The following is a 12,397-nucleotide window of genomic DNA, read 5'->3' as shown; positions in this document are numbered from 1 at the left end:
TAGCTATTCAGCAAAGATCAGTTGAGTGCCTACTATATGCCAAACAGTAGTCTTCGCATTTGGACTCCCACAAGGTGAAATTCAAACACGATGGCACATTGCGCCTCAGAGGACCATGGGAGATTAGAGAGGACTCAGAGAAGCATAAGTCCAATGCTGGCTAACCATTTACAGGCTGTGATTCCTGCACAGCGCCTCAGTTTCCTCATCTGTCATGTGGGGACAGCATTAGTGCCAGCTCTTCCCAGGCCACAGAATGGTCATGAGGTTCCAACAAGACCATGGTTCGAGGGCTGGGCTTCGGAGACCAGCTGGAGGGCAAGCTCTGAGAGGACAGGGGCTGTGAGCTGCTCACCGCGAGGCCACCTTTGCTTGGCATGGGATTGACATAGGATACATATTAGGGGCATTACAAATACATGCTATCTGAATGAACTTTGATCAATTACCAATATCTTGGCAAGTAGTCTAGCAAGTAGGGCAAGAAGGAGGAAAGAGAGAAGTTACATTAGCTTCTTGGTGCTCCTATACCAAGTACAACATGCATAATGACTTAAACCAACATCAGCTGAGGTTCTAAGGGAAACCCACTCTCTCTGCTTGTCCAGCTCCTAGCGGTTGCCTAGAGGACATCATGCTTGGTAACGGTGGAGGGGCAGTGAAACAGATAAAAACCCCCGATGGGATGGCTTGACATGGTGGCTGCACCAGTGGGCGCAACATAGGAACAAAGGTGGGGCCGGGGCCGGACTGGGCAGTGCTTAGGGTTGCTATGAGATGGAAACTACTTGATGGACCCTAACAACAACAGAGGTGGCCTGCATCCCCTGGCTACTCACAGCATCCTCAAAGGTAGCAGCACAGCATCTTCCTCCTCTTTGACCTGCCACTCTCCTCTTAGAAGGACCCTGTGACTCTGCTAAGGCCACCCAGCCAACCCAGGCTCATGAACGCAATCCTGGCTGCAGACAGCCCTCCGAGTGTCACGCGTACACTCCCAGCACCAGCAGTCAGGGCAGCGTCATCTCAGGGTCCTCTTTCCCAGGAGCCGGCCTGGAGCCCGAGGGCAGGAGGGCATGAGAGGCTATGGACAGTTCAACTCTCCCTGGGCCAGTGGAGTCTGACCGGAGGCCCTTCAGAGCTGGGTGCTGAGTCCCTGGGTGGGGCGGGGTGGGGGGGTTTGGGGGTGGGGAGGGGGTAAGGGCTGGCTCACTTCATCTGGTAGAGGTTGTTGGTGCCTCTGTGATCGATGTCATGGCAGAAGGCAGCGGTGACCATGGCCAAGGCTTCCAGGTCTGTGAAATAGCGCTTCAGCTTTCCTGTCTAGAAAGACGAGCAGAGGGGCACGCCCCTCCTTTTTGTGAGCGGAGGCTGGAAGCAGGGTGAAGAGGTACAGGGGAAGAGGGAGGGCCCACGGCTCAGAAACCTGCATCTGATCTTGGATCCAGGGTGTCTAGAGCAGGGCTTCTCGGCCTTCTTAATGTTGCCACCCTTTCATACAGTTCCTCAGGTGGTGACCTCTCCACCATAACATTATTTTTGTTACTACTTCATAACTGTCATTTTGCTACTGTTACGAATCGGGTGACCCCTGTGAAAGGGTCATTTGACTCCCAAAGGGGTCAAGACCCACAGGCTGAGAACTGCTGATCTAGAGGTTCCCCCAAGGCCAAGAGGGTTGCCACGAGGTAGGACATTCAGTGCTAACCCTGGGGCGGTCCCCCACTGAACAAATACTGTGGTCCCCCTCCTCCCAAAAGACCTTAGCCCACCCCAACCCGCTGTGGGTGGCGGTATCCCAATTTCCACACTGTGGGTTGTGATTTCTCAGGATCAGAGAGGTCTTTCAGCATGGCAAGACTGGGAAAGCAAACTTTCCCAACCTGGTTAATCGGTTTAAGCTCAGCCCAGAGGAATCTTTCTCTAGAACTTCTTCAAATTACTTAACTCTTCTCTTCCCTCCATGGGTGGAGGCAAGGGGCAAGGGGAGGCTAACCTTCATAAATCAGAGGAATCAGAACAGGCTCTTGTTCTGTGCTGGCCAAAATCCCTGACTCAGAGCCTGAATCCTACTTTGACCTGCTCATTCCAGCCTGGAAGGGGATCCTGAACAAGGGGCAGGGTCCGGAGAGTGAAATACCTCTAAGTCAGTGCTTCTCAACCTGGGGGTCACGACCCCTTTGGGGGTTGAACGACCCTTTCACAGGGTCGCCCAATTCATAACAGTAGCAAAATGACAGTTATGAAGCAGCAACGAAAATAACTTTATGCTTGGGGGGTCACCACAACAGGAGGAACTATATTAAAGCGTCACAGCATGAAGAAGGTTGAGAACCACGCTCTAAGTGAACAATAAAGGCTCCCAGGTCCTCTGAGCCAAAAACACTGGCACCAATACCATATTTTAAGGCAAAAATGCCCACGTTATAAGTTTTTTACAAACCACACCACCCCTGCCTCTATGTTTCCTGTGCATGCCAGGCATGTTGTATGTGTGTGAGAGCTATTTACTGGACATTCTATTAAAAATATGTGATGATACTCCGAGTTATGTCCCTCCAAAGGCAAGCATTGCAGCACTGTTTGTGGTGCACACTAATAGTTCAGAAACACCCTTCCTTTCCCACAAGAGGGAGCAGGGCATATTTAAATGAAGTATGGTCATCTTTAAATAACAGGATACCATGCACCATAAAAATGCATCATAGGCCAATGTGATTGACAGGTTTTCCAATGAAAGATGGCATATTGTAGTTCTCTTCCATTGGCTAGATGATTCTCTTGGATATCATTCTCTTGGGTAAGTGTGTGTGCCTCCATGTTTGTAAATCTCCATGCTCCCAGGGAAAAATGGAAGGCGTTATCCCAGCGGAAGGGGTTGGCGATACACTGCAGCTGTCTTCCACGTCTTACTGGGCAGGTGTCGCTGGTCTTGGCCTTCTCTGACTGCCAGAAGTGCACATACATCTGCATTGCTAGAAGGGCAGCCAGAATGCCCCTCGGAGGTGAGGATGGTGAGTCTCATGTGCCCGGGCATGTGCCCGGGGCGCCACGCTGGGGAAAGTCGAGGGGCAGTGGAAAGCGGAAGCCCTCGACCCGATGGACTGACCCGGTGGCTGCAGCAACGGGCCCAGCACTAGAGCCGTGGTGAGGCTGGCCCCCGAACGGGCAGCACTTCCTTCTGTCACACACCGGGTCCCTAGGCGCCAGAACCGACCCAACAGCCCCCACCAGAAACAACCAACTCTTGGGGGTATCATTTTAAGAAGCAAACAACCGCGAAAGGGGAACCCTGCTGCCTGCCTCTGCCACGTGGAGTCTGCCCTTGCAGGGTCCCCTGGTTCTGTGGGAGCCCCAGACCCTGCACCCCGCCCCGTGCCCCGTGCCCCGAGGCCCCTGCTGTACCACCAGCAAGGAGAACATGGTCTGCCCCACGTTGAAGCCGTGCCGCCAGTTGTGGTAGGTGATCCTGCGGTAGCCCTTGCTCAGTGAGTACATGAAGCGCACCAGGGCCTGCGAACACAACACACGGGGCAATGAGACCGGGAGGGGGCGGGGAGTGGGAGCGTCGGGGAGTGGGGAGGGGGCCGGGGTCGGGTTGGGGGCAGCCAGTCTGGTGTTGGACCGGAAGATGGGTACAGGAATTGATGCAATAATGCTGTGTGAGCACTTGGACCACCCTAAGTGGCACACGGGGAAGCACTCCGCTGCTAACTGAAAGGTGCGTCGTTTGGACCTACTTGGCCGCTCTGGGGGGAGAGACACCTGGCGAGACGGCCAGGTGTTTATCCCAGAAAGAAACCAAACTCACTGCCATGGAGTTGGTTCCGACTCATAGCGACTGCCCCTGTGCGTTTCGGAGACTGTAACTCTTTCTGGAGTACAAAGCCTCATCTTTCTCCCAAGGAGCAGCTGGTGGTTTCAAACTGTTGACCTCGTGGTTAGCCCAACAATGCAACCCCAGACGCCAACCTTATGGCTTCGGGTCCCAACAGCTAACCTACAAACAGCTCCTCTGTTTGCCTCTAGGGCACTTGTTCCACTGTGTCTGTCAGGGCCTTCTGAGCTCGGTCCCTCAGCACCCATGCACGACAGGACGCCCATTGCTGTGAGCACCGGCCCCGAGATGCCCTGTTCACAGAAACGATTCATGTAATCAACATGACTGATGCTTTCATTCCTCAAAGCTGAGGATGTATGTTTTAATCCACTTCTCCACTCACTTATGGCTATATAAATATATACATTTTTAAGATCACAACCTAGAAAACCCTATGGGTCGGTTCTACCCTGTCCCATGGAGCCACGGTGAGTTGAAACTCGACTGGAGGGCACACCTGACAAGGGCAGCACGTACTGTGCCAACAGGCGTGGTTATGAAACAAGGTGGATGTAGTCACTCCACCTATTCCACCCAATGAGCCTCCGCAGCCATTTCCAGACCACGTCCCCAGAGCTGGTGTCCTGAGAGAAGCAACCAGTCCTTGAAGTAGGGCAGGTGGGGACAAAAGCCTTCCTTGATTCAGAGGTTCCCAAACTTAAGTGTGCATCCGAATCACCTGCAGGGCTAGTGGAGCTGGGTGTGCAGGTGAGGGGAGAGAAAGAGGATTTGCATTTCTGATCAGTCCTCGGGTGGTGCTGAGGCGGCGGTCTTGGGCAATGCTTGGAGAGCCACTGCTTTAACCAGACAAGTCTGGTCAATCCTGCACACCCCACCCCACCCCCACCCCCAGATTCACAGAGCCACCTTAGTAAGGAATACTTACTTGCAGGGAGATGTAGTTTAAATTGGGTGAACCTATTTCTTCCCCTTTGTATAACTACATTAAAAACAAAAAAACACCTACTGCCATCCAGTCGATTGGGACTCATGGTCACCCTGAACAGCGTTTCTGAGCCTGTAAATCTTTACAGACACAGAAAGCCTCATCTTTCTCCCTTAGAGCAGCTAGTAGGTTGGAGCTCCCAGCCTTACGGTCAAGCAGGCCAGCACCTAGCCCACTGCTCCTCTAATCTAAGCCTCTATTCTAAGATCAATATGATTGGGGTTAAAGGAAGTGTTAAGATTAAGAGAATGGTTGGTTTTTGGTAAGAAGAAAAATGTATAAGAAGAAGTAAATTTTCATATTACTTTTTATATGATTAGTTGAAGGGAATATAATATGGGAAGATGTGTAATTTAGGCATATATAGAAGAATCAATTAAATAAAGCCAGGGTTGCTATTAGAAATGGTATAATACTCAGGACCAATAATAAGGGTAGTGATGTGTAAGGGGAAGTGGGGGGAGAAAGGGGTGTCTGATCACAATGATCGACATATAACTCACCCCCACACCCCCCAAGGGGACGAACAACAGAAAAATGTGAAGGGAGACAGCGGTCAGTGTAAGACATGAAAAATAACAATTTATAAATTATCAAGGGTTCATGAGGGAGAGAGGGTAGGGGAGGGAGGTGAAAAAATGAGCTGATACCAAGGACTCAAGTAGAAAGAAAATGTTTTGAAAATGATGATAGCAACATATGTACAAATGTGCATGACACAATGGATGGATATATAGATTGTGATAAGAGATGTAAGATCCCCCAATAAAATGATTTTCAAAAAGAAAAGAACACCATGGTATAAAAATGCTGGCATTTTTACTTATCTCTTGAATAAGTCATTTGAGTATGAAACCTGAGAGGTAGTAAGTCTCCTATAATAATAGTTATAAGTATAATTATTATTAGTGGTATTTTGCTTCATGTTACACATAGGGAAGAGGTTGTGGTAGATATATTATTAATTAGAAGAAAAATCAGATAATGTATGTATAATATAAAATAGTAAGTTTATGAGTATAAGGGATTCGTTTTCAATAATCATTGCAGTTACTCATCCCATATGAGCAATGTATGCATAAGCTGAAATTTTTTATAGTTGAGTTTGATTTAGGCCTCCCAAACCCCTAATTAAGATGGATAAGATACTGAAATTATAATAATATCATGATTAATTGATGGGGAATTTTGATCTAAAATTGAGAGAAGTGCTAATTTTTGTCAAGTTAGTAGAATTAAATCTGATGTTAAACGAGTCCCTTGTGGGACTGTAGGTCATTTGTTTCCACTGCATCCGCTCAGGGTTTTCAGAGCTCAGCCCCTCAGCACCCATGACAGGACGCCCATTGCTCCAAGACAGCCCCGACCACAGAAATGATTCACATAATCAACAGGACCAACGCTTTTGATCCTCGGTACTGAGGACATGTTCTTTTGAGGATAACTCAGGGATCCTGCTTTTTAAAATCCAGGATGACAGAGGAAAGTAAATGCTGCTTATTTCTTTGGCGCTCACCTCCTGCGGAATGTGGAACTTATCCACGACTTTCAGCTCATAGTACATCTGGATCCCACACTTCACCAGCTCCAGCTCCGAGAGGGGCAAGTCGCTGAAGTGGAACTTGTTGATTTCATATTTCTCTGCATCTGGCAGCTCTCCTTGCTGGGGAAGGAACAGTCAGGGGACCGTGGATGTGCAGTGTCCCGCGGTTCTCTCGCCTGCCCACCCCGCCCTGACCCTGCACTGGGCCTGCTGAGAAGGCCCGGGCAGAGGGAGACAGACCTGGTGGAGAGGGTCACGCACACCCTGTGGCTGTTATACGGAGGGTCTGCTCACCAGGATCTCAGACAGCTCCTCTTCCTCACAGTCCCATGGCTCCTTTCCAAACACCTCCCTGGTTTTCTGCCAGGGTGCAAAATAGCAGAGAGAGAAAAGAAGAAACCACCTCTAGGTATATATGACGCATCAAAGGCCCAGCCGTGTCTCCACTTCTCCATTCCCATTTTCTTCCTGCCTCTGAGGTGCTCGCACCAGAAAGGGCACCTCTAACAGGCTGCCATTCAGCACTCCTTGACACGGCAATTCAAGATTCTGGGCGTGGAGCACAGGGACTTGAGACTCCTCCAAATGCAAGCTCCCCACTTACTGGTATTGTTAGCTAAAGCCTCCGAGCCTCAATTTCTTCCTCTGTGGGGCAGCGGTCACAAAAGCACTTTAACTGGTGGATTAAAAGCAGATTGTGCAAGGTAATTTATTAAAGATGTAGCCAACTTGATTAAATGATGTGTATGAACCAGTTAGCACAGTGCTTAACACATAGCAAACGCGAAGATGAAATTGCACCGCTGTGGGTAGTTTTAGGGTTCCGATCACTGAGTGGGGGTCAGGAGGCACAGACATGGCCCTAGCGCTTCCTCTCACTTCCTCTTTCGGATCCAACGTTCCCTCTGGGAGGGTGGAATCTGGGTCCAGTGACGTGTTTCTGATTTCTTGTCTTGGAACAAGCGATGTTCCCTTTAATGGATCTGCCGAAGCTGTACTTCCCTGGGGTCTACACATCCATCACTCGGCTAAATTGTGGGTCAAGTCGAGCAGCTTATGAGGTAATCTATCCAAACTGATGTTTTCTCCTCGATGTACCTGTCATTGGAGTGACTGATCCTGCGGTATCATGTCTTCCCAGCATAAGGACAGGTCTCTGACAAGCTTCCTAGTTGGATCGAGACTCCTAGACACCTGGACACTATGGCGTTTAGGCACCATTCCTATCTGGAAATGAGCTCACCCCCTAAGCCTCCACTTGAGACTTCACCAGACAGGTCTGCGAAGGTACTGCACTCCCTAGAGCCGGGGTCGCCAAATCGGGCTCTCGAGCCACATGCGGCTCTTTCAGTAGGTACCTGTGGCTCTGAAGTGAAACTGGAAAAATTTAAAGCATCTTCTTCAGAGAGTGGTGATTTCATTTGTTTGTAAAACTGTATTTATTGCTCTTGGATAACTTTTAAATTGTTGCGAGGGACAGGATCGGCTCTCCCATCTCCACAGTTTGCCACCCCTGCCCTAGAAGAATCAGCCATTTGCACGGGTGGCATTTCCTCAAGGACTAAGTCCGAGAGTGAGCAAAGGAGGAGGAATGGAATGATAGGGCGCGAGAGAGGAAGTGGGATAAGTGACATGGCCTTGCAGGAATGCCAAAATAGGAATTGCTAAAGGAAAAACCCGTTTGCTCGGTTTTGCTCAACCTCCACCCAATTCACAATAACAAGTTACAAAGAAAGGAGACAGAGCGGCTGAAGACACTGATTTCCAGAGCCGTGCTGTTTCACCTTGGAGGCCCGGGCTCGAGGCCTGGAGAACTCAGCTGTGTCACATGCAGGGCCACGTGGCTCACTCACTTCCCTTCTGAAATCCTGGTCTCTTGGAAACCCAAATCCCAGGGACGGTGGATGGATCACTGATCCTCACATACCTTTGAAGGTATCTAGTCCAACTTCCTACCGCATGGAAGACCTATACTCTTCTCATGATAGGGTACTCACAGTCCCCTGAGACAGTCCAATTGTAAGAGCGATTTCTCATTAAGTGAGACCTACCTGCCAGCTGGGTATTTGGGCAGAAAATACCCATGACTTCCCTCTAATGAGTCTCAATTTCTCTTTCTCTGGAATGAAAATAGAAATCCTTCCCCTGCCCACTGGGCTTGTGTGAGCATCTGACATGATCATAAATATGAAATAGCCTGGTAAACTGTAAAGGTGCTGAACCTAGATGAGGGTTCCCTACTAAGATCTAACTCCTTCTCAACTACATAGACCATGAAAGTCCTCTCAGGTCTGATTGGATCTTTAAGAAAGCCGCCCCACAGGAGGGAGAATCTGAGAAAGTGAGTATTGTCCATTGGTCTGTCACATAAAGCTTCCTCTTACAATAAGGACTGTGGGTAGATTGACTCTACTCCCAGCATCAAGTCAGACCTGAGCAGAGTAAGAAATGGAGTTTCTAGAGCTGTCAGGCCAATGTCTGGCCCCACGACTGAAGTGACCCTTCAAGGGACAACTGCTCCTCAGACCATGCAGAGTAGCCATTATGGACCACTGTCTGGCACTCATTCATCTATCCATCTACCCACCTATGCATCCATGAATGCATCCATTCATGTATGCAAGCATCCATCCATCCATGCATCTATCCATCCAACCATGCATGCACTCATCCATCCACCCATCCATGCATGCATCCACCCATGCGCCATCCATCCACCCACCCATGAATCCATCCATCCACCCATCCGTGCATCCATCTATCCATCCACCCATCCATGCATCCATCCATGCACCCACCCATGCATCCATGCAAGCATCCATCCACCCATGCATCCATGCAAACATTCATTTATCCATGCATCCACCCCTCCATGCAACCATCCATCCATGCATCCACCCATGCATCCATCCATCCACCTATGCATCCATCCATCTGTCCACTCACCCATCCACACATCTACCCATCCATGCATCCTTCATCCACCCATGCATCCATCCATGCATCCACCCACCCATGCATCCATCCATTCATGCATCCACCCACCCAAGCATCCACCCATCTATGCATGCATCCATCCATCCATGCATCCACCCATCCATCCATGCCTCCATCCATCTGTGTTAGTCTACCTAGACTTGAGAAACAAATCCATAGAAACTCATATGTGTATAAGAGAAAATTTTATGTAAAAGACCATTGTGCATTAAGAAAGCATCTCAACCTAGTCCAGTCCAAGCCCATAAGTCCAATAGTAGCCCATATGTCTGATACCAAGCTATAAAGTCCTCTTCAGACTCATGAAACACATGCAATGACGCTGCATGCTGGATGATCACAGGCTAGTGAGTAGAAAGACTTTGAATCCAGTGGTGTTGTAAGCATCTTAGCTCTGGCAGGGACCTCTACATGGCCTTTCCAGCTTCAGAGGTCTGGTTGCATCAGGGTAGGTCCATGTGGTTTCTCCAGCTCAGGGCACTAGCATAGTTCCATGGGTCTTGTCAGCTGCATTGTCTCCCAGGGAGTGAGACTTGTCAGTAGAGCATCTCCAAGGGTTGAGAGAGAGATAATGTGTCTTCTGCCTCCAAGGAGGAAATACCAGGGTTCCCAGAACTCTCAGGAGAAGGCCATGCCCCCACAGAGGCCTCATTGGTTATATCTTGATTGACAGGCCAGACCCCGTCCCTTCACTTACAATTCTCTCAAATTGACACCAGATTATGTAACTACCACACCATCCATGCATCCATCCATGCATCCATCCATGCATCCAGCTATCCATGTGAGATAGTTTATTGTGCCAGCCTGGCTGATAAGCACAAGTGGGATTAACTGAAGGTCAAAGAGATAAATGGCTTGGTGAGCCTTGCCTTTCTTGTCTCTTGCTCTGTGATCATCGGATCAGTGTGCGGCTGCCTTGCTTGTTCTGTGCCTCAATTTAAAGGCTACACTACCTGTGGGATGCCTACCCTGTGGACTGTGTCGCTGTAAGTTGAGGTCCCTTTAAGACATCTCTGGAGCTGGGGACTGGTGGTTGGTGACCTGCTTTGTGATTGGCTGCTGTGCTGACATAGCCTAGCTCTCTCTATAAATAGAGGAAGATCTGGCAGCAGACTAGACTTGAAGGACTGATAGTCTCTCAACTTTCTCTCACGGACGTGAGTTGAACTGAGCCATTTGTAGTACTTTATAATTTAACTGTTTATTTCTTGTATTATATATTTATCTGTATATGATTTAACAGTTCATTTCTTGTTATATATCTAATTATCTTTATAAATAAATATATTAAATTATCAGCAATTTGGTTTTATCTCTCTGGAGAACCCTGTCTAACATACCATGTATCCATCTATCCACCCATCCATGTACCCACCCATGCATCCATCCAACCAACCATCCATCCATCCATGCATCCACCCATCCATCCCTCCATCTCACTTGGATTGGGGATCTTCTGCATCCCTGTGCTGGGCAGGAATAATATAACAGTGAGAAAGTCCCATCCCTGCCCTCATGGAGCCTCAAATCTTGACTTCATTTGTCCTCATTTCCAAGGCACAGTCTTCACCAGAGTAAAAACCAAAGAGAAATGTACTCACCAGGATTTTCTGGATTTCTTCATTGTCACACGTCACATGATATTTCACCATGTCCTGGAAAATGTCCTTCCTGTTTTCAAGTTTGTTCATTGACTCATAGGTGTCAGGATTGAGGACGGACCAGCCCAAGAATTGAGTCAAAGACTGAAAGTGGAGAGAGGAGAAGTGAACCCAAAGTCAGCACTGGTCTCGACTCTGTAAGAAAGGGCACGCTCTCTACACCTCTGTCTTCTCATATATCCAATGGGTTTAATAGGGCATGGGCTGATCACCTTACAGAGTTAAAATAATGGATGTAAACACACTTTTAAAAATCATAAAATAGCACACACATATAGTGTCCTTCTTATGAGTAACAACGTCACAAAAAGGGAAGGTAGATTTCCCTGGTAGCACACAGCAGTGCAGAACTGAGAGGGCAAACATGGACTATGAGGCTGAGTACAGGATAGCTGCCAGGTGAGCTCCCCACCGCCTATCCGTGAGCTCGGTCAACAACACAGCAGGACCCCACGCCCACGCCAATAGCCCACCCCCTCCTCGTGCACCATACCTCCATGAGGGTCTCATCCATTTCATCAAAGGGCTTCCCATCCTTGCGATTGTAAAATGTGGCCACACCGACAATTTCTTCCTTCTTATTCACAATCGGCATAGAAAGGACATTCTTGATCATCCACCCAGACTCATCCAGTGGCTCTTTCTACAAGAGAAGAGACAGGTTAGACGTCTCAGGTTCCAGGCTGCAGAGGCAGCTGTGATGAGTGCCACACTGCATTGTGATCCTGGCAGAAACCTGCTTGGTTAAGAGGAAGTAGCAAGAGGAGAGAGCATGTCGGATTTTGCGTGGCTTTGATCACTAACCAAATGTCATGAGAAGATAGCCTATCTGTTGTCTAAACAGTATATCAGGGACAATGGGGGTGGGGTGGGTAATGGTGAGGGGAACCCACACAGGGAGGTTGTGTTCCCTTTCAGATAGAAGCACTAACCTCGGGGAACTGGCTTCTTAAAAGGGTGACGTTGGTGTCTCTTAGAATGTTCAGTCAATCAACTAGCTAATAACCTGCACCTTTTGCTTCCTGGGCTGACTTCCTGTGTTACTTTCAGCATGTCACTTCCTCTCCACGGGTTTCCTAGCAGTTAAGCACTGGAAGGCCCTCGGTGTAACCCCCCCACCAGCTGCTCCACAGAAGGAAGCCGGCTCAGTCAGCTTCTGTGTAGCTGAAAAGCCTGGGAGCCCTGATGGGCAGTTCTCCTCTGTCATGCGAGCACAGGTCTCCCGGGACAGATCAGGAAGCCCAGGCAAACGTTCGTGGTTGTTTATAAGAAGCCCTGGTGGAGCCGTCCCCATCTCTCTGAGCTTCACTGCCACCCTTTATAAAGTGGGGACAACTGGACACTAGACGTCCCCATTGGTTTATCAA

At 48.9% G+C, this 12,397-nt stretch overlaps 1 protein-coding gene across 1 annotated transcript in view; it reads right to left on the bottom strand.

Annotated features, from left to right (window-relative positions):
- The window catches only part of PDE6A (phosphodiesterase 6A), an 87,643-nt gene that overhangs the window by 25,043 nt on the left and 50,203 nt on the right, over window positions 1-12,397 (bottom strand). The window contains exons 9-14 of the mRNA XM_004696720.2: window positions 11,524-11,673; window positions 10,971-11,114; window positions 6,664-6,729; window positions 6,343-6,489; window positions 3,406-3,513; window positions 1,214-1,323 (exon numbers count right to left, since the gene is read on the bottom strand). Of these exons, the coding sequence (XP_004696777.1) occupies window positions 1,214-1,323; window positions 3,406-3,513; window positions 6,343-6,489; window positions 6,664-6,729; window positions 10,971-11,114; window positions 11,524-11,673 (725 nt within the window). The remainder of the gene's footprint in view (window positions 1-1,213; window positions 1,324-3,405; window positions 3,514-6,342; window positions 6,490-6,663; window positions 6,730-10,970; window positions 11,115-11,523; window positions 11,674-12,397) is intronic.

The sequence above is a fragment of the Echinops telfairi genome, unplaced genomic scaffold (assembly GCF_000313985.2).
Source record: "Echinops telfairi isolate 266 unplaced genomic scaffold, ASM31398v2 ScPeMD7_7469;HRSCAF=8507_0, whole genome shotgun sequence".
Taxonomy (NCBI): Eukaryota; Metazoa; Chordata; class Mammalia; order Afrosoricida; family Tenrecidae; genus Echinops; species Echinops telfairi.
The sequence above is the reverse complement of the archived record's forward strand: the minus strand, read 5'-3'. Positions and strand labels throughout refer to the sequence as shown.